A 19,890-nucleotide genomic window follows, 5' to 3' on the forward strand; every position below is an offset into this window, starting at 1 on the left:
TTGTTTGGCTTCTGCTAGAATAATAAGCAATTTTCTCTCTCTCTCTCGCTCGCTCTCTCTCGCTCTCGCTCTCTCTCTCTCTCGCTCTCTCTCTCTCCATCTATTGGAGTTCTTCATCTCATAATGTTTTAAGAGAGTGACTTTGTAATAAACACACAAAAGAGATTACTGCCGAGCTTTGTTGAAAATGTGTTCTCAGTGGAACCTCATAAAGACGCAAACGCACTGCGACTCTCCTCCATGCCGTGTAGGCTGTGTTTTGCACTCACTCACAGAGAGGTGCATTGTGCTCCTGGGCCCAGCTGCTAGCCCATAATTCTTCATTCTATGTCCCATTGTTCCTACCTGTCAGCATGGTTGTCTCCAAAGAAAGGAAGTGGCTGCCATTTTGCCAGCAGGCTATGTGTGGGTTGGGAGGGCGGGGTATGTTGTGAAAAAACATGTTGTTTCTTACCAAAGTACGGGGTTTTAATATCTTATCAACTGTCTTATATACTGATGTCTTTTTAAAGTGTGTCACTCACAATTTTATCACCACTGATGACTCTGTTATTATTCTGATATCAACTCTGATATTAACAGGTAAATGCTTGAGTATAATACATTTTATACTTTTATTTGTTGCACTAAAATATAGGATGGATCCAAAATACATTTATGTTGAAATCCCATTCTTCACAAAGATGGATGAATGTCAAAATCACGTTAGTGGGATAAATTGTAAAACCAAGCTCCTATTATTAATCAAAAATGTACTCCAGGCATATTAAAAACACTCTCCACCTCCTTATTTCCCCTCAGTATCTCCCCTCTCCCATAGTTTATTTGAAGTTAATAACCTGCCACTGCATCTTGATACTTGGCTTTGTGATGCAAACATATTCTTAATTGCCATCCCATATGAGCTGAATAGCCAGACCAGATTCTCATTACCCTGGTTTGAATTGGCCTGGGCCTCTCACATGCCTCTCGTCATGTCACAATAATGGCAGAGCAATAATGGCTCATGCACGTCGAGAAAGGGGTTAACTCAGTGTGTAAACATTCAGAGCCAAGTGTGACAATCTATTTGAGTGACAGGTGTCCATTATGAAAGGGGAGAGCTCGATTTGCACTGGATCTTATCTGGACACTATTAGGCTGAATGTGTTTTTTTTTCTTTCTCATTTGCAGTTTCAGAATAACAACAACTACATGAACATGGCGGAGGCGAACGGTGCCCTGCTTGCTGCTGGTGATGTGAGTGTACTTTTCCTTTTTTTCCCCTCAAATTCTCAACATTGGAAATTCAACCAATGCAAACTTACTCTCTAATACAAATGCAGTTAAATACAGTGGAGTTAATATATTTGTCATTTAGTTAGGCCTTTTCATAAGTGTCATCATGATTATTAATTATACTTCTCTTTTTTAAATATTTCTCTGTGGTTTGTCACTCACTATTTAAGGAAATGTAATGGCCAAAGTTGGCAACAGTAAAAGCCCATATCTAAAGCATAAGCCCTATATTTCACACTGCAAAACCCTCTACATCCATAATGATAAATTCAAATTTGAATTTATACATGTTTGTCATAGGCAACATTATTTTATTGCTTGAAAAAAAAGACAATAAGCTTACAGAAAGATGAGCTATGCTCAGCCTATATTGCCTCATAGTAACTTCTGAGAGCTGATGCTGATGTGATCTGACGGTCTTGTCTGCACTCTGTAAGATAAAACTGAGGTAAACAGCTGTTTTTTTTCCTTGTTTCAAAGACATAATGAAGGAGCCAAAATAGGTTCTATAGTTCTGTCACTTCCTATCTGCAGTCACTTACAAAAAGTGAAATGTCACCAACAGTCTGAGTGTGCGGAGCTGCTGGAATAGCTCTGTGTACTGTACTGTTACATTGAAAGAAAGAAGGGAATAGTTGTTTCTCTGGAAGTATATAACCGCCTCTCTGAGCCATAGTAGACCTAACCGTGTGCTAAATTTACCCGTTCTATTCCCCCTCCACCCACTCCGCTGCCCTGTCATTAGAGAGAAGTGTACCAAAAATACCCGTCATCCTCTGTGGTTCAAACAGGCCAATCTCATCCAGTTTAGCAGGGGAGATTGATCTGGCTTCAAAACCCACAGCAAAGCCTCATTACACAGCTCCTATATAGTGAGATAGATGTCAATGTTAACCTTATTGTTTTCATTCACAGTCACTTGGGCAGTTGGGATGCAACTGTGACATTCAAGCTCAGACAGGAGTGTTGTGTTTTGAGTGCATGACCTCATGTTCATAAAGTGGCTGCTTCACAAAGCCAGAGTGTTATGGAACAAGTTTAATTTCCCCCCACATTTACGCTGAGTGGGCGCATCCTCTGTATCCACTGGCTGCTGAGGCCCACTGCAGCGGCGAGCACGTTGACACAAACTGCTTGGAGAGCATTCAGCCCCAAGCTGTGAGGGCCCACTGTGGCAGTCAGGGAAAGGGGGGATGGGCTGGAGGGCTCCTTGGTAAAAAAAAAAAAAAAAAAAATCAGCCTAGCTAATTTGCATTTCATCAAAAGGAACAACTGTTTCCAGTGTTATGGCACAGATGGTATTGTGCTCAAGAGAGAGAGAAGAAGTCTTAAGCATAGGGTTTTCTTTTCTTGGAGTGCCCAAAGTATTGTTTGTTGCAATCTGAGCTAAATTGGGATTAATGTGACTTCCACTTTGAGGTTTCACACTATCTCCACTGGAATTCTATATACCTAATGTGTCTGCCTTGGGCTGAGGGTACACTGGGAAAGGAAGTGTCCATTATGAGGGCTCCATGATGAACCGCTTACTTTGACAGCAGCCTAAATTAATGGCATCACATTTGGTAAGCTATTGTTTTTAAATAAAACCAGAGGGCTATATCATAAACACATGCACCATCTATGCATTTTATGAAGATTCACTCCTTCTTGCATAACTACACCTCTTTCTGAAATGAGGTCTGGGAAGATTGTCATTAGCTTTATTTCACTTGTGCACAGATGCTTTAGCCTGACAAGCCAGACCCACATCAAGATGTTGGGTCTGGGAACTCACCATTGGCAGGGCTCAATCCGAGGGGCGGGATAAATGGTTGTCTTTCAAATTCCCTCTGCACGCAATAGGCTAGCGCTACAACCAACCAGAGCAACGCTAGTTGATAGATTAAACTTTTGCCGTAACCGCAGTGTGAAACTGCTGTGACATCATCTTCAATGTGACACTCGCTGAATCCTTTCATCAGCAACCAAACAGAGGAACATCTTTGTCAATTGTACAGCGTAGTTTTGTGGGGCTGCCATTTTTTTTTACAATCAGGGGCGAGAGAATAAAAGGTTGCGCTCGCTATTAACCGTAGATTGACTATGTAAAAATTGCGGGTTTGTGCATGATGTCCCGTGTTACATTAGTGACGATTATCTCTGACCAATCAGTGCTCTGCAGTGTTTTAACTGCAATTTCTAGTATCGGATCAGCTGACTTGGAACCTTGACGAAGGCGGTACTTAAAAAAGTACTAGGTACTCTCCACAACTTTTGCTAATGAAAAATCAATGAGTGAGTTGAGTAGAGGAGAGCGTACCATGCAGTGGAAACGCAGCATAAGTTAGCATCAGTGTTTAGCTTCAATCTGGGGAAATTTGACTGCTTGAACAACAGCCGACAGCTCTGCAGCCCTTATGTTTTCAAACCACCTGTTGTTTCACATGAATAAATTGCAATACGAGTGTCAAATTGTTTCACCTATCATTTAGTGAGACTATGTAACTTTTGCTAACAGCTGTCATTGCCACAAATGACAATTTTGGGATAATGATCAATGTTAAATCCTAGTGTAACAGTAACACAAGTAGAGTCATAAAGTCAGTGAACTGACCCTCAATATCTATTTAAAGTTTGCTAATATTAGCTAACTTTAGCTACCATAAGCTACGTGTCATATCAGTACCAGGCCAAGTGAGATTGTAGCTGCAACACTGTAAGTGCTTTATTGCTAATGAATTATACTTTTCTTTTATAAGAGGAAGGATGTGTTATTTATTTCTTTAAAAGTAAGAAGAATAAAATGGAACTTACGTTAAACGTTACACACGTTTTGTGCTATAAGCATTAACGCAAATGCCTTTGAACCAAAAAAACGTCCAGTTATTAGTCTGCACAACACATACTGTATATTTAAAATAACCGTATGTATTGTCCTCAAGGCAGAATGCTTCTATATCCGAACACTAGACCTGTATTTGCTGTTTAGATGGCTGGTGTATCATTTACCTCATGCACTTAGAGGATGAGATAAGATGACCTTGGTGTGCCTGGTAAAGCATACATCCTAGCAGAGAAAGCTTGACTGCTTCCCTCAGGGAAAAGGATACTGTACACTGAGATTGTGTTCCACTCAGATGTATCACTTTACTTTCCTAATCAAATTAGAGACATGTAATGAACTATAAATATGTAGAAATGGACTACAAATGATCCAAATTAGAAATAATGTTGATTAGGGGTGCCATGGTTGATGTTGTCATTTGAGTAGCTGCACTCTGCCTGTCTATATATTTGAAACTGGATCCTCAATCCTGTCTCTATTGATTCTGAGGCCTATTATATGCAGAAATTGCATGCTGCTGCCTTTAACAAGTCTTGGTTATTGCATCTATGAATTGCATTACTACGTTTATTGAAGGGCTGGGAATATTGCCCGAAAAGCTTTCTCTTGCTTTTTGTCCTGATATTTAAAAGAGCGCCATGGCAGCACGAGGATAAAATTTCAGAAGGGAAAATTCACCTACCTGCATGTTTCTATTGTTGTAACATATAATATATATTCAACAATATTTTGTAGACCCTTTGCACTACAGCCACTTTTAGCCATGCTAGTGGCCTGGCTCAAGGGATGGCAAGGTCGGTCGGTAGGTCCACTACTTTGGTCCAGGCGAAAATATCTCATTTTGTGAAGACAATAATGTTCCCCGGAGGATAAGGCATTCTTACTTTGGTGATCACCTGACTTTTCTTCTAGCCCGCAATGAGGTTCACCTATTTGGTTTTTAGTGACATCTCTTGAAAATGACAGGATGGCTTCCCCTAGAGGATGACTTTGGTAATTTCCCTGACTTTTCATCCAGTGCCTCCAGGATATTTCACAGGTGATATAACGGATACATTTTCACTTATCACTTGAAAAATGTCAACATCCGACAGATGGCTTGGCAGGAAATATACTGACAGTCATGGTCCCCAGGCGATGTATATGACTTTAGTGATCCCCCAACTTGTTTCTTCTACCGCCACCACGAGTTTAACATTTGATTACTTAAGTGAAATGTCTCTTTAACTATTAAATGGATTATACAGACGTTCATGCCCTCCTCAGGATGAATCATAAAAATGTATTATCCCCTGAATTTTCACCTAGCACCATTAGGTCCAAATTTTAACTTTGGTTTATAACTAAATACTTCCAGAATTAATTACATTCTCATCAGCCTCAGCTATACTTTGTATTTAGTGCTAATTATCAAATGTTAGCATGCTGTCATGAGCAGGTTAGCATGCCGACAGCCGCATTTAGCTCAAAGCATTGCTGTGCAAAGAGCCACTAGTGTGGCTGTAGACTTTTAGGTTTAGATTTCTGCATAATTTTGTCTCAGTATTTGGTAATATTTTACTGTGCATTTACTGTACTTTATCTACTGCTGTACATAATCAAGTAATTCTGATTATTATAAATTATTAGCTATGATTTGTTTATCACCACATACTAGATAAAACACACTATTTGATTTTTTTTTCAGGCAGAATATAATAACTGTAATAATTTGCAGAACAGTATAGTTTGGTCCAGGTTTACCACTGAGGACTGGTGATTTCACACACACACCTGCTCATGATGCTCTTGCAGGGTACATCAGGCCTCTCTGTTACAAGCCCTGCTCTGCCCTCTCACCACTGGACCCTGTGGCTGCCAATGGAAAGACACACACACACACACACACACACACACACACACTACTCTCTCTCTGTTGTACTGTCCCTTGCCCACCCTTTAACATGTACATGCCTGCACATCCCAAGCCAGTATCTGGCTTGCCACTTGGCTCTGCTTAGCCTTTCAGAACAATTTAAATGGATAATCAGGCTGGTGATGCAAAGAAAGTGGATTGTGCATCTCTTAATCTCCGATCAGAGCCCCCTAAGCTGCTCCTGGTGCAGAATTAGACTGGCTTTATGTGAAATGACACTAGACAGTGTGCAACACTGTAACACTGTGGGTTCCAGTAAAATCTGGCTTCTCTTCCCCGGGGAGAGGGCCTTTTCTTTGCAAACAGCTGACATCTTCCATACCCCCAAATGAGACACAAACGCCATGTCTCCATTATCGGTGCCCCTGGTGCAGATGTTAAATTTGTATCATCATTAACAAAGAGAGGCAATGCACTCAAGCACAGTCTTTGATACTGATCTTGCTCTAACTTCCTTACCCCACAGTATTTTCTTTTTCTATTCTCTACTTACATTCTGTTTAGCAGACACTAAACAACAGCATTCCTCTCCTCCAAGTGCATGTCTGTGTTTTGCTTAAAGGTCACAGTCATGCTTGTGCTGCTCTCCTACAAAAGTGGAGCTCTGTTAGCCAACCTTCTTCTTTGACATCTCAAATCTCTAGGTTGGCTCTGTAATTTAGGCCACAATGCAGCAGCCTATAGGATCCAGTGGCCTATTTATTTCTGCTCTGATTTACCTTACAAGGTGTAACGCCACAGGAAACCTACTTACATCAGCAAATAGTGTCCATAGTAGAGCAAGAGCAAAAAAAATGTAAGCGATATGTTTCCCTCCTCAAAAGCATTCCTGCAAGGGCTTATGTGGATAAATGTGGTCAAAGTATCACAACCTGTGCAGTGTATCTGACTGTACTGGACAAGGAAATACCCAAGACAGGGCTGATACCTTTTTAAGTCAGATAAATTATAATCGTTTGACAGTTTTTTTCAAATTGCTACATGATATGATACAGATGACACTTGGACCATAGAGCTTATGGCTGGTGAGGAGGTTGACCCTACTCCACAGGTGACGTTGAAAAAGACGAATGAAGACCGTGATGATGAACGATCTCTGATTCTTTCCATGTGCTACTGGAACTTTTTGTTCATGACTCATGGCAATTTTGTTTTATATTTTCTATAAACACATGCTGCTAACCTAAGTTCTGGAGGTTTTTGAGTGGACTGAAGCATAATATGACAGCAGAGGACTCAGAGTAAATGGTTCCTACTGAAGGTGCACAAGATTTATTCTGCACTCTGCATGCCAGAGGCCAGGGCTGTGATGAATATGACCTTCGCTCCTTTTGAAAAGAGAACTGATTCTCTAGCCGTGAAACGAGCACTGAAAAGTGAAACAGTGGTAGGGAGCAGGAAGAGAGAAAGAAACGGAAGGAATGAAAACTCTATTTGCTGCCTCTGCCACTGGAATTCATCAGTGCTTGTCAAGACAGCTGCCCTGAGCAGGCAATGAATTAGTTTCAAGTGTCTGTGTGCTAAAGCAAGCAAGGGGAACATTAATACTTCCTAATCAAGGGCTGTGTTGGCATATTCCCTCCGTTGTCTCCCTTCTGTTATTCTATGCTCTGCTGGAGACAGAAAGACAGAGTGGAGGAAGACAGGGAAGAGATGCCTGGTTAGATTTGTTGACCATAGTGAGCCCGCTGGCAGGGCATGCAACTCTTAATATCAAGTTTATAGGTTTGAGGTTAGTAGAACTTCTCCTCTATTCAGGTAGGAGTTTGATTACTATGGGACAAGCCATGCAATAATACTTTACATGTGCCTAAATGCTGTAGTGTTGTCACATTTTGTTAAGAGTGAACCAACAAAGTGTGACAAAAACCAGCTCCCCTTTCAAAGAAGCAGGGTTTATCTCAGAAAGTGAGGCATGATCATTTCCACGACTCCCAATCCCGTTGGAAATTAAATGCAGGTGTGTGACAAGGTGAAATCTGCATGCAGGAGACTCATCGAGTGCCAGTTCGATTGGTATAAATGCCCATTTATTCCCATTTTTTGTCTTCTTTGCCAATTATTTTTATGCCAGGATTTCACGGCTTGATGAGATCACTGGAGCAGGTCTTAAACCGTACCGTAAAAGTGATCCAAGGCCAAGAAAGTAGTGTTTGAGATCAAGCAGAAGCACTTAGTTTCGGGGTTTCCTAGTAGCTTCTTGATGCAAGCAGTGTGCCATAGGGCTGTGTATTGGCAAGAATCTGGCGATACGATACGTATCACGATACATGGGTCAACGATTCAATATATTGCAATATATTTCGATACTGTGCGTAAGGCGATATATTGGGATTTTTTTTAAAGTATAATTTTAGAAAAACTAATATTTAAAAAAAAAAAAATGATGTGCATAATGTCAAAGAAGTTTACTTTAGGTAAACAATTCAGTACACAGAAAATCTAACTGCCAGTTTGAGATTGTGGTTCACAGGTTCTTAGTGAGAATGTTTATATGCTAAAGTAGGCCAAAGCCATAGCTACGTTGTTAGCTTCTAGCAAAAAGTCAGGCACTGCTAGGCACTGTTAGGCAAGGACACTAGTGGTGTGTCTCAGCATAACCATCTAGCGGTTAAGGGTTTAAACACAGCATAAACGTGAACCACTGTCTTAGATGAATATTTTTGCATGTAAAAATAAAATAAAAAAACACTTAAAAAAATTAAAAAAAATCAATATTGGGTTTTTGAAAATCGATACAGTATTGCTAAATAAAATATTGCGATATTCAAGTGTATCGATTTTTTTCTTACACCCCTAGTGTGCCAAGTGCAAGCAGTTAAAATCATGTCAGCGGCTAGATAGCATGCGGTTTGGCCCTGTGTTCAGCTGCGTGTATATGGACCTGCAGTGTGGTCATTGTGGGATATAAATATATCGGCTTTCCAGAGAGTAGCTCAATGCAGTGCGCAGCTGAAAACAAGACCCAAGTAGGTGAACAGTCCCATCTCCAAGAAGGCACATAAGCAAATTAAGTGTGACCAAAAGCTTTAATTCGAAAGGCAGAAGGATTAGGCTGTTTGATGAGCAGATTTAAGGGGGCAGGCAAGGGGAACAAAAAGAAACACTTCTGGCCAAGCGTAATAATCTTTGAAAATGTTTTTAAACCCATCTCCCTGTGACGTGTATTTTCACTGCACTTCAACCCAACATCTTCCATCCCTAAGATTAAGGGCTTTTATCATGTATCCTCTCTCTCCCGTGATTGCTGCTTGATATTTTTGCTTTTGACGTCTTCCTCCTCACTCGCCTTTTTCCTTCTTTTTTCTGAAATTGGACTTTAATAGGTTTAGGAAATGTTACATCTTAGTGCACTTACAGACAAGTGTATTACCACTCAAATAAAACACTCCCTCTCTTAAACAAAGTTGTCTCATATAATCCCTGAAGGTTTCCTTCCGGCATGTTAGATAAGGCCCACCTCAGCGAATGCTTCTCGGCTGTTTTGTGTTGCTGGATTTCATGATTTTACTCTTCCTTGCAGACTTTTCATACGCCCAGCTTGGGAGACGAGGAGTTTGAGATTCCTCCCATTACACCTCCACCTGAGACGGAGTCTGGTCTGGGTCTGTCGGAAGTGGACTCACCTTTCCCAGCAATGCCGGAGCCCCCAGTTCCTCACAGGGGTCTCTTAATCCCTCAGTTCCCCCCTCAGAGCCTGGATCTGCCCTCTATTACCATCTCACGCAACATGATGGACCAGGAAGGAGTGTCTGTCAACAACGGCCAACCCGTGGTGAGCACTGCTATGCATATACACCACTAGTAAATCAAGAAGGCCATTCATTTTCTGCGACTAGAGAAATGGTATCCTCATCTGTCAACACACAAAATACTCCAATAACACTGATCCAGTATGTGTCCTACTTGTAGCTGCAGCTCCAGATGTGGTTTTTGATGGTGTATTCTAACTTAACATATGTTCTAAGATATGATTTAGTTTACACTACTGGACACCGCTGATATCAGAAACATACAGTCCAGAGCGCTTTTGCTTAACCGTAATGTCACCTTCACAGTTTCCGTACGCCTCCTGTTGTCAGTACATCTGGCACAGCATCTGGCCTTGTTTACAACACAGGAGGTATATGATCACATTGAGTAAATGTCATGATATTATGTTACTTACTGTGAAGATTTTTTTTAAAAGCACACAGAGTGTGGAAGATCCCCCTCTATAAGGTGAGCAGATGTAGATAGATCACAGGTGTTAAAGTACAAAGCACATTCAGTCCCAGAAGGACAGTGAAAATGGGACCCAAAAGTGTCACAGTTTCACATGCTCATATTTAATTCATGTTGCCTCCAGAAGCTTTTATTTTTTTTGTAAATGCTGATGCATGCTTTCTGTCCAATGTCACACGAGGTCTTCAGAAAAGACACACGCTGTGTTTGGAGTTTAGGATCAGCTTTGTCTTTGTGTTGTAGAGAATTACCCTCAACGAAAGGACTTCATGAACCTACTTTCAGCTTAATCCTCCTTCCCTCTGATACGGATGGTCAAACATGGAACAGTAGACGAAAATAAGCACTCTCTTTATGTTGATGCTGCTATGTGCTATAGATTGTGAGATAGTTGTCTTGAGGTGGAAAGGCATTTTCAAATGCCACAATCATAGAGGCATTGAGGAGGAAAAATGGAAATGTCACCGGCTGACTAGTTGTCTTACAGACCTATTACAAAAATGGAAGATTCATTTAGAAGAAAAGAAATGAAAGGACAAAGGCATGAGCGGAGAGATGATGATGTTGATGCTGAATTTGCTTTGTGAGCCACAACACACATTACATTGAGAAGAGACGCCATGATCATTATAACTTTCTCTACAACAGATTTGTTGAATCACACTATTAGTTATTTATTTACTTTACATATCGGAAGGGGGCTATCACATTTTACAGCTCTTTTTCCTGCTTCCATGCTTCTGGCATGTAAAATAATTGCGGCTTTTAAAATATCTCGGCCGCATACAGTAAGCGAGCCCCAGAAGGCTTTTGCCTGAAGAATTTTCATTTCATGGTCAGTTAAGCTTTCTACATCTGGAAGAAGCAGAACCTTGACACAATTACATTCCTGGCTGTTCTCACGACTTGCTGGAGGATTAGATTTGATTCTCAAACATTATTCCTCTTTAACACCATTTGCATGGCTCATGTCTCTGATTGTGCGGGGACTCTATTAAAAACTGAGAGGAGAATGTGGGTTTCTGCTCCTTGCCTTGTGGCTTTGTCGGCAGCACACTACTCACTCGTTATCAGTCGTCATCACACATTGTACCGCAGGAAGGCTCGTGGTGGCCCTTCATTTTTCCTGTAAATGGGATTGATCCCCAAAAGTCTTATGACAATGCCTATAGAAATTCTATTCCGTTATCTTTGCCTTGAAAAGAGAACGCGACTTTTAAATGAGATAAGTAACAGCACTGATTGCAGTGCATTCTATATACGGAGACAATGATTTACGAAGGCCCTAAGAGGGGTGTTTTGTCATTTTGTCAGCACACTGATAAAGGAATGACAACCTTATATACATGATTACATTCTGTGTTATTTGTTATGGCTGCAGGGGCAAACAAATAAACCGTGCACTATTGCAATTACATTTTTCATCAAGCCGCCATGCTCATATTTCCCCAACACTTGTCTTGGTTTTCTTTATTTATACAAGCTTACTGGTGGAGAATATTTAGTGTGTGTGGAAGCCTGTCTCTTATCACAACTTAATGAGATACCCAACCAGTGAATATACCTGGGCTATTTTCAAAAGCTTCTTCCATGTCATTGCCATTGCCAAGTGTTCTGCTAATTCCTCTCCCGATAATGTTCAGCGTATGTCTTGCAAATTGGCCACAGATGCGGAGCTTCTACAAAGAGAAATACATTTTCTCAGCTGCAATGTGCCTGGCAAGCCCTGAATCTGAAGTCATTATTTATTTAATCTGCTCTCCTAACAAGCTTCTGACTCTCATTTTTGTCTCCCAGCATGTGTCCTCCTGATTTGTGATTGAATCTCAATAGTGCCAAATAGTACTGGAGTAGAGCTGCCAGTATTGCTTTATTCGCAATTTCTTCTCAATTTTCTCCCCGCTGCACAGCAACGGTCTCTGGGTTCTATTTCAAAAGACACCTGGTGCCTTTACCACACTTTTCCTTGACACATGTAGGCATGTACTGAAATGTCCTCCACGATTGGATTTGAAACCTACAGTAGTCAACCAGTTGTATTTGATTTTAAAATCAATATTTAGGAGATTTGAGCACTGTTGTCTTATTACATTTACCACTATGTGGTGATGCATTATATATTTTTCATTACCAACTAGCTGTTTCACATGTCATTAGCTTTACAGCAGCAAAGATATGCTAATGGAGAACACAAACTAGTGTGCTTGGACCACATGCTAGATAAAAATGAGGCTGAAAAAGAGATTTACAGTTTGTTGTTCACATGATTTGAAATGCCTTGATACTGTGTAGATTGCCAGTAAGTATAATACCCTGTGTTTTGACTGGTCAAAAGCCACTCTATCCTGAATCAAAATGGAAAATGTGAGCACTGTTGCAGAAAGCATGTTTTTCTACACTTCCCTCTTATCTCCCTTCCAAGCCAAGAAACACTGACATGAGTTGTACATCAATTTAAGAGAGTGGAATTTTTTTTTTTCTCTTGCTCCGTGTCTTTTTCTCCCTCGACAGACAGCTATTGTGACATATTGGGTCAGTCAGAAATGAAAGATATTCATGCAGGCATGCAATACTTGTAATGAAGTCTCAGCTTGACCTTCTGCATGATTGATTCTGTAATTTACTTTTCTCAGGCAGCTCTCAAAATGAAATGATGTCATGTTTGACAAGTTTTAAATACCCATAATGCATCAGGAGAAATGGTGGAAAGGGGTATGGGTCAGTGGCTGTACCAGACCAAGGGGAGGGAACCTACTGGCCTTACGAGGGAGAGGGAGAGCGATTTGTTTGGGGCGATAGATGGACTGAGTTTGCACACCACAGAAAGCGAGAAGGAGAGAGAGAGAAGTGTGTTTGACTGAGACAGGGAAGGAGAAAGAAAAACAATTTATCTTCATGCTATTATAGCCTTTACCGGCATTCAAAATTCCATTTTTCTCATTTGGCTTAAGCACAGACTTCAGCAGGTTGCTGAAAATGGAGGGGAAAAAATAAAATGATGTACCCGTTTTAGAAGGCGAGTAAAGGAATATGTGCAGAGCACTGATAAACTATCTTTAATAGGACTGACCTTTCATGCTGGCGAAAGTTACTGGGGGATTCATCCTTATAATTACCATATAGATGATTTTACCCCTCTCCTGCCATGGAACATTTCCAAGAGCTCTGCCATTGATTGAATGGAAATTGAACTTGTTAACATTCTTTTCAGCCTGTTACAGCTCAGTACATGGTGCTACTGTTCATAAATTCTCCCTAAATTCTGATTTCCAATATCTTAAAGAACAGACTGGAGCCTGCTTTCATTGACATCAGTGTTGAGATTGTTTATCACTTGGTGAATGCATAATGTTGCATTTTGTGTCCAGCTGCTGTGTATTGGCCTGTGTTTATTGTGGAAAGGGTTTCACACATTGTCAATAGTGTTTTTTTCTTATCTGCTAGTTTTCCGAACGCGTTATGTGGCTCTGTGTGGAGTGTTTGCTGTGTTGAGTGTGGATGAGGCCAACAATAATGTACAAAACAAGCTATTTTTCTTCTTCTTGGAGCATATTGTTGACAGCATTATGTTGTTGCCAGCTATTTCAGATTTCACATTAAAAGCAACAAGTTTGGGAATATTACTAAATGAATTTACATAAAAAACAGCCTTTATTGATTAGGGAGTAGATTTCAGCTTGTTAGTGTTTGCACACATACACACACACACACACACACACACACACACACACACACACACACACACACACCTGACTAAGGCACATCTGGCCACTGTGTACTCAAGATAAGGACTTATTTGCAGATTTACGATGTCTATCAAAATATCTAGTTAGATGTCTGCTGTGACTGCTGACAATACTGCAATCAAAATGCAAATGAGGAGGTAGAGGGACATAAACAAACATCCTAGTACCAGATTCATATTCACAATCAAGGCAACTGTTACTTAAGATGATTTCTTTCCCTGTGTTATTAGCCATTTTCTTTTCATTCAAATCAGGCGTGCTAATGCTGGCATTTCACTGATGTAACGGTCATTGTTCTTTTGTTTCATAGAGTGACAAGCACAATTGCTGCTACTTCATTTATTGCTATAATATATGATAAAATAAGATATTTAGTAGGCTGTTAAATGTGATATGATTAAGTGTTTAACTGCAGTCATCAGTGCATATTTTGTTTTTAGAAATGCACAACATCCAAACGCCATTCAGAAGAAATCACCATTTTCCTTACAAATGGCAGAATGGACCATTGCTCTAAGTCAAAACTGCATCATTGGGATTGGGCAAAAGTGTTATTATACAGATGGCCAGGACTAATGAGCTGTGTGTGTGCGTCTTTGATTTTCGCAGAGAGCAAACTGCGAGCCATCATGCTCTCAGTAATGAAGATGACAATAGCACTTGGAACATGGCGGGTTGCAGATATGTAAATCACGGTCATTTGGTCACAGGCTTGTTTATTGCAGCTTTTATTCTCAAGAAAACTAAAAGCTTCCATATTTGAAGCATCACAACAATATGTTTTCAATTTCTCCCCCACCTTCGCCTCACCTTTTGCAGAATCTTCCTCGCACATGCAAATTGTATTTATGATAAGCAGTAGACATGGCATATGAGAAAGAAATGGATTGTAGATCCAATACGTTTCTGTCTGAAATGGTGTAATAATATTGTTTTTGAAGACGGGCATTCATAAGGTTCTTTCAATAAAGTCAGGTGTATGGGTTTTTGATTTGTTGATGTTGGGAGAGATTGAGTTTGTGCTGCTGAATACCAGATGGATGTACCCAGGGAGAACAAATCACCTTTTCTGTTGTGTTCACATCCTCTCCCCTGTTTTATGTCAGCTCTGCTGGCTCTCTGATCAGTCTTCCCTCTAGGGAGCTGGCAGTCCTTGTAATTTCATCCTCACCACAATCAATGCAAACATTTGTTGCATGCACCTTCTCTGAGACTCTTTCAAGAACCACTTTTTTTACCAGGAAAAAAGTGAAAGCGATTTTGAAAATGTTATTACATTGTACACTGGATGGAAGAAGGGAGGGGAGCTGTCCAAAGCCCTTAAGCTTCATACCTTCAGCCAGTTAATGTATGGGGTTGATTATATAGAAGTATTTCTTTTCCACTCTGGCAGTCAAACATGATCTATGAAAGGCGCCTCTTTTACAGAGTTGTAACCTTAAAAGTAACATTACATCAAAGCATATAGGCTTGTGGCCCCCTCAAACTAAACTGACATGTAGGTGCATGCATACAAACCGCGACTCGAACAGTCTTTTTATTGTGGCATTTGAAGTTATGTACCCCATCGCGAGTCCACAGTTCCCCTCCAGGGACCGGGCAGTCAAAAGCTGTGTCACAGATTTCCATACAATAGAGTTTTAAAATGAATCAACTGAGCTGTGCAGCCATCTATTACTGGCTTATAAAGTTAGCTCCTTGGGTGTCAAGATAATTTATCATGGCCTGTAATAGAGACATTTAAAACCCAGGACACAGTGACATGTGATCTGCCCATGTAACAATCCGCAGAATCCAGTGACCCGGTTTCCTCTGTGTACAGAGATACAGCTTCATGAGCTTTGTGCGCTGGGCAGTAGGGTGTCATAGTGAGTACAGAGATATCTTTGAGCTGGAGAAATGAGGTGCAAGTCTCTGTATGCAGCAAGAACCTCACAGGCAGTGTTAAAGCAGAGGGAAAGGGATCAATACAATTTTACATTTGTTTATCATTTTCTTAACAAGCCCCCTTTGCTTTTGTGTCAATTCCTTTACAGAATGTTGGAGCGGGCCATCTTCGCCAGTACCCACCCAATCCAGCCATGGTGATGAAGTCCATCATCAGCATGAACAGCCCCAACGGGATGTTATCGCGGAATCAGCTGACCACCATCAACCAATCCCAACTCAACGCACAGCTGAGCCTAAACATGGCAGGACCCAACATCACCCATACTTCCCCATCACCGCCTGCCAGCAAGTCCGCCACGCCGTCTCCCTCTAGCTCCATCAACGAAGACGATCAGGACGAAGGCAACAGGGTGAGCAAAGTTAAAAAATGATTTGGATCACTGTATTGAATGGTACTGTAATTGCAGGAAATTAGCCTGCTGATGTTAAATGCATTTTTGTAAATTTCTTTATCTCAATCATTGCAGGTCATTGGGGAGAAGCGACCAGCCCCCATAGATCCCACAAAGAAGCCCAAGACTCCTAAGAAGAAGAAGAAGAAGGATCCCAATGAGCCTCAGAAGCCGGTGTCGGCTTATGCCCTGTTCTTCAGAGACACCCAGGCCGCAATTAAGGGTCAGAATCCCAACGCCACATTTGGAGAGGTGTCCAAAATTGTGGCCTCGATGTGGGACGGTCTGGGAGAGGAGCAGAAACAGGTACTACAAAGTTTGATTATTTAGACTGGTCTAGTAACAAACAGTTACATCATCAGAGATCCAGATTCAGGCAGGAAACAAATGTATATACAGTATGGTATCTATGTAATGTACTCTATATTGTAACAGGAATTATCTCTAATTAGTAAGAAGCTTTATTTGTCCATTCACACGTACCTTTGTGTCATCACAGGTTTACAAAAGCAAAACCGAAGCTGCCAAGAAAGAATATTTAAAAGCCCTCGCCGCATACCGTGCTAGCCTGGTTTCCAAGGTGAGAAACTGTTCCTTCCTTTCACCTGAAAAATGTGTGAATTTGACAGAAAAGTTAAGAATTCCTTGTTTTAGAGGAAAAACTTTTTTTTGTAATGCCAAAAACAACTGAAGCAAAGTTATGTCTAGAAACTTTACAGTAAACCTATAGATAGATTAAATGGTATTCTTCAGAGGGGAAAACTGTGGCTTATCAACTTTTTTTTCCCATCCAGGCTGCAGCAGAATCAGCTGAGGCCCAGACTATCCGCTCAGTACAGCAGACCCTGGCCTCCACCAGCCTGTCCCCCGGCCTGGTGCTGCCTTCACCCCTCAACCAGCACCCCTCCATGTCCATGTCATCCGCTTCCCAGGCCCTGCAACAAGCCCTGCCACGGGCCATTGCCCCGAAGCCTCTGCAGATGAGACTAGGGGGCAATCAGATCGTGACCTCGGTTACAGTCTCCCATCAGAACATGTCCTCCGGGATGCCACCGCAGCTGCTCGGCCAGATGGGCGCCGGAGGGGGCATGGTGGCCGGGGCCCAGTCCACAGCGGTGTCTCAGATGAGCCCGCCGATGCAACCGGTGCAGCAGCATGCGATGCAGCAACTCCAGCAGCAGCAGCAGATGCAGCAGCACCTCCAGCACCATCAGATGCAGCAGCAGCAGATGCATCACCAGCAGATCCAGCAGCAGATGCAGCATCAGCATTTCCAACACCACCTCCAGCAACAGCTGCAGCAGCACCACATGCAGCAGCAGCAGCAGCAGCACCAACAGCAGCAACACCAACAGCAGCAACACCAACAGCAGCAACACCAACACCAACAGCAGCAGCAGCAGCAGCAGATGCAGCTGCAGCACATGCAGATGCAGCATCAGCTGCATCAGCAGCAGATTCAACATCTCCAGCAACAGCAGCAACAGCAGCAGCAGCAGCACCAGTCCCAGTGTTCCCCACCCCAGCACTCTCCCGGGACGCCCCATTCAGTGGGAGGCTCGGCATCGCTCGGCAGCCCCCAGCCGGCCCCACAGCAGCAACCACACCCCTCCCAAATCCAGGCCCACGCCCAGGTCCTGTCCCAAGTCAGCATTTACTGAGCCAAATGGAAATCCTATCTCAAAGAACAGGAATAGAATAAAAGCATCAATCCACGTTGCTTTTCGAAGTTGCACTTAAGAAGTGTGTAAGATTTAGAATGTTATACAAAGAACTTTGTCCATTGTTATAGACGGATATGCACACGCGTGTACAGGGGGTAAACATGTTAACTGGGTTTTTGTCTATAAAATAGGCTGAGCTATGATAGAAGCCTGTTAGGGCGAGCGCCCAGTGATTGTTTATTTGTTTGTTTGTGAGGTCTTTCAGTTGTCAATTTAAACTGACTGGGCACACAATATGTTGGAAGACGTGTGTCTTTCAATGTTTTATTTAACAATAAAGCTTTATTTATGAGGCCAGAGTTTTCAGTTCAGTGCAGCAAAAAGGACATTTTGAAAATGTTTCAACAAAAGGATTTCTATCAGTTCTTGCCTGGACTGAGTGACTCATAGAATCCTTGCTGGAAACCAGTAACCCCCCACTCAGTCTTTGTTCCCACACTGGCCAGTATATAGCGAGACTTTCTTTACTCCAACCTTTCTCTTTCACCCATCACTCTTGCAGATGAAACTGTTCAACAATGGCGTGGAGGAAATGTACGATCAAATCACATCACACATCAGAGGCCCGGCGATATTTGAACACATTTAAACCGTGTCACAAATGCAGACAATGTCTTGAAGAATAAGGGGAAGTGAAAATAAAAAGTCTAGGATCCCTAGATGAACGACTGAACAGACTGAGAGAGAAACTGCCATAAATCATTTATTTCATCACATCATCAAACTGTAGCTGTAATCTGCTGTACATGTTTTGTAGAGTGGGAAAAGACAAGACCTCCTGTATCCAGTAATCTACCCTCCAGATGATATATACAAAAGCGTGTAACTGGCACCTCCTCCTCCCCCCAACCCCCCAAAAAAATCTTCTTTTAATCTATTTGTTTTTACTTCAGATCTTTAACAATTAAATTATGTTTTTATTTTGTGTAACAAAGGGGATATTTTATGGTAAATACAATGATTGGATCAGGGCAGATGGTTTGGGGATTTATGTATTTTTACTCTGCTCCTTGATACGTCATTGTTTTAAAAAAGGAAAAAAAGGAAAACTAGCAGAGCCAGTTTGTTGCACTGCCAAAGCCAACTGAAAAGGCATCGGAGGTATTTTTGCCAGTTGTACAGAAGTCCCTGGGGGGAAAAAAAAGAAAATGTTGTACATTTTTCATATCACCTGTTGTAAAGTTTTAATATGTGAGGCTTTAATTAAAACATTGTTAAACGACCTGTGGATTGCTATATCACATAGTGCATTTCTGCTCTTTTATACTTTTTTATGAGTTACAATAGCAGCGATTCATTTTGTTTGTATTTTGCTTACAGACCAACTGCTTTTGAAAACTGTCAATAGAATAAATGCATATCGGTATGGAGTTCTTTTGAAGGTTGTTTTCAGCTCCCAATAGGAAAAGTAATTTAATGTTTGAGTTTTTGCTCTGCCATGAAGACGAATCCAGAGACATTCCATCACTAATATGATAGTAGCCATAATTTTGTATGAAGTATTATATATTTCTTTGTGTCTCTGTTCAGAATTAAACTATCAATCACAAATATTTATTTGGAGGAATCTGTTTATTTCAAAAGCTTTATTAGCCATCATTTCTATGAGATACTTCTTCACGCCTCCTTGTTAGCTGTTGAAAACAAATACAATTGATAATTATCCATAGCACTCAATTCTTTATAAGATAATAAAAAATACAGTTTTATGTTTTCTATGGAATAATTCTATGAGAGAAAAAATACTTTGCAGGGGTATATGAGCATTCATGTTGGCATTATTATAGTGTGTGTACAAGGTCAGCATGTAACTGGTACTTGTCTCAATAACAGT

The 19,890-nt window shown here is 41.2% G+C and overlaps 1 protein-coding gene across 1 annotated transcript in view; it reads left to right on the top strand.

Annotated features, from left to right (window-relative positions):
• tox3 (TOX high mobility group box family member 3) overlaps positions 1-19,609 on the top strand; it is a 41,170-nt gene extending 21,561 nt beyond the window's left edge. The window contains exons 2-7 of the mRNA XM_039795879.1: positions 1,174-1,239; positions 9,544-9,795; positions 16,027-16,290; positions 16,408-16,638; positions 16,832-16,912; positions 17,127-19,609. Of these exons, the coding sequence (XP_039651813.1) occupies positions 1,174-1,239; positions 9,544-9,795; positions 16,027-16,290; positions 16,408-16,638; positions 16,832-16,912; positions 17,127-17,993 (1,761 nt within the window). The 3' untranslated portion in view covers positions 17,994-19,609. The remainder of the gene's footprint in view (positions 1-1,173; positions 1,240-9,543; positions 9,796-16,026; positions 16,291-16,407; positions 16,639-16,831; positions 16,913-17,126) is intronic.
• Positions 19,610-19,890: the final 281 nt, after the last annotated feature.

Source organism: Perca fluviatilis, chromosome 3 (assembly GCF_010015445.1).
Source record: "Perca fluviatilis chromosome 3, GENO_Pfluv_1.0, whole genome shotgun sequence".
Taxonomy (NCBI): domain Eukaryota; kingdom Metazoa; phylum Chordata; class Actinopteri; order Perciformes; family Percidae; genus Perca; species Perca fluviatilis.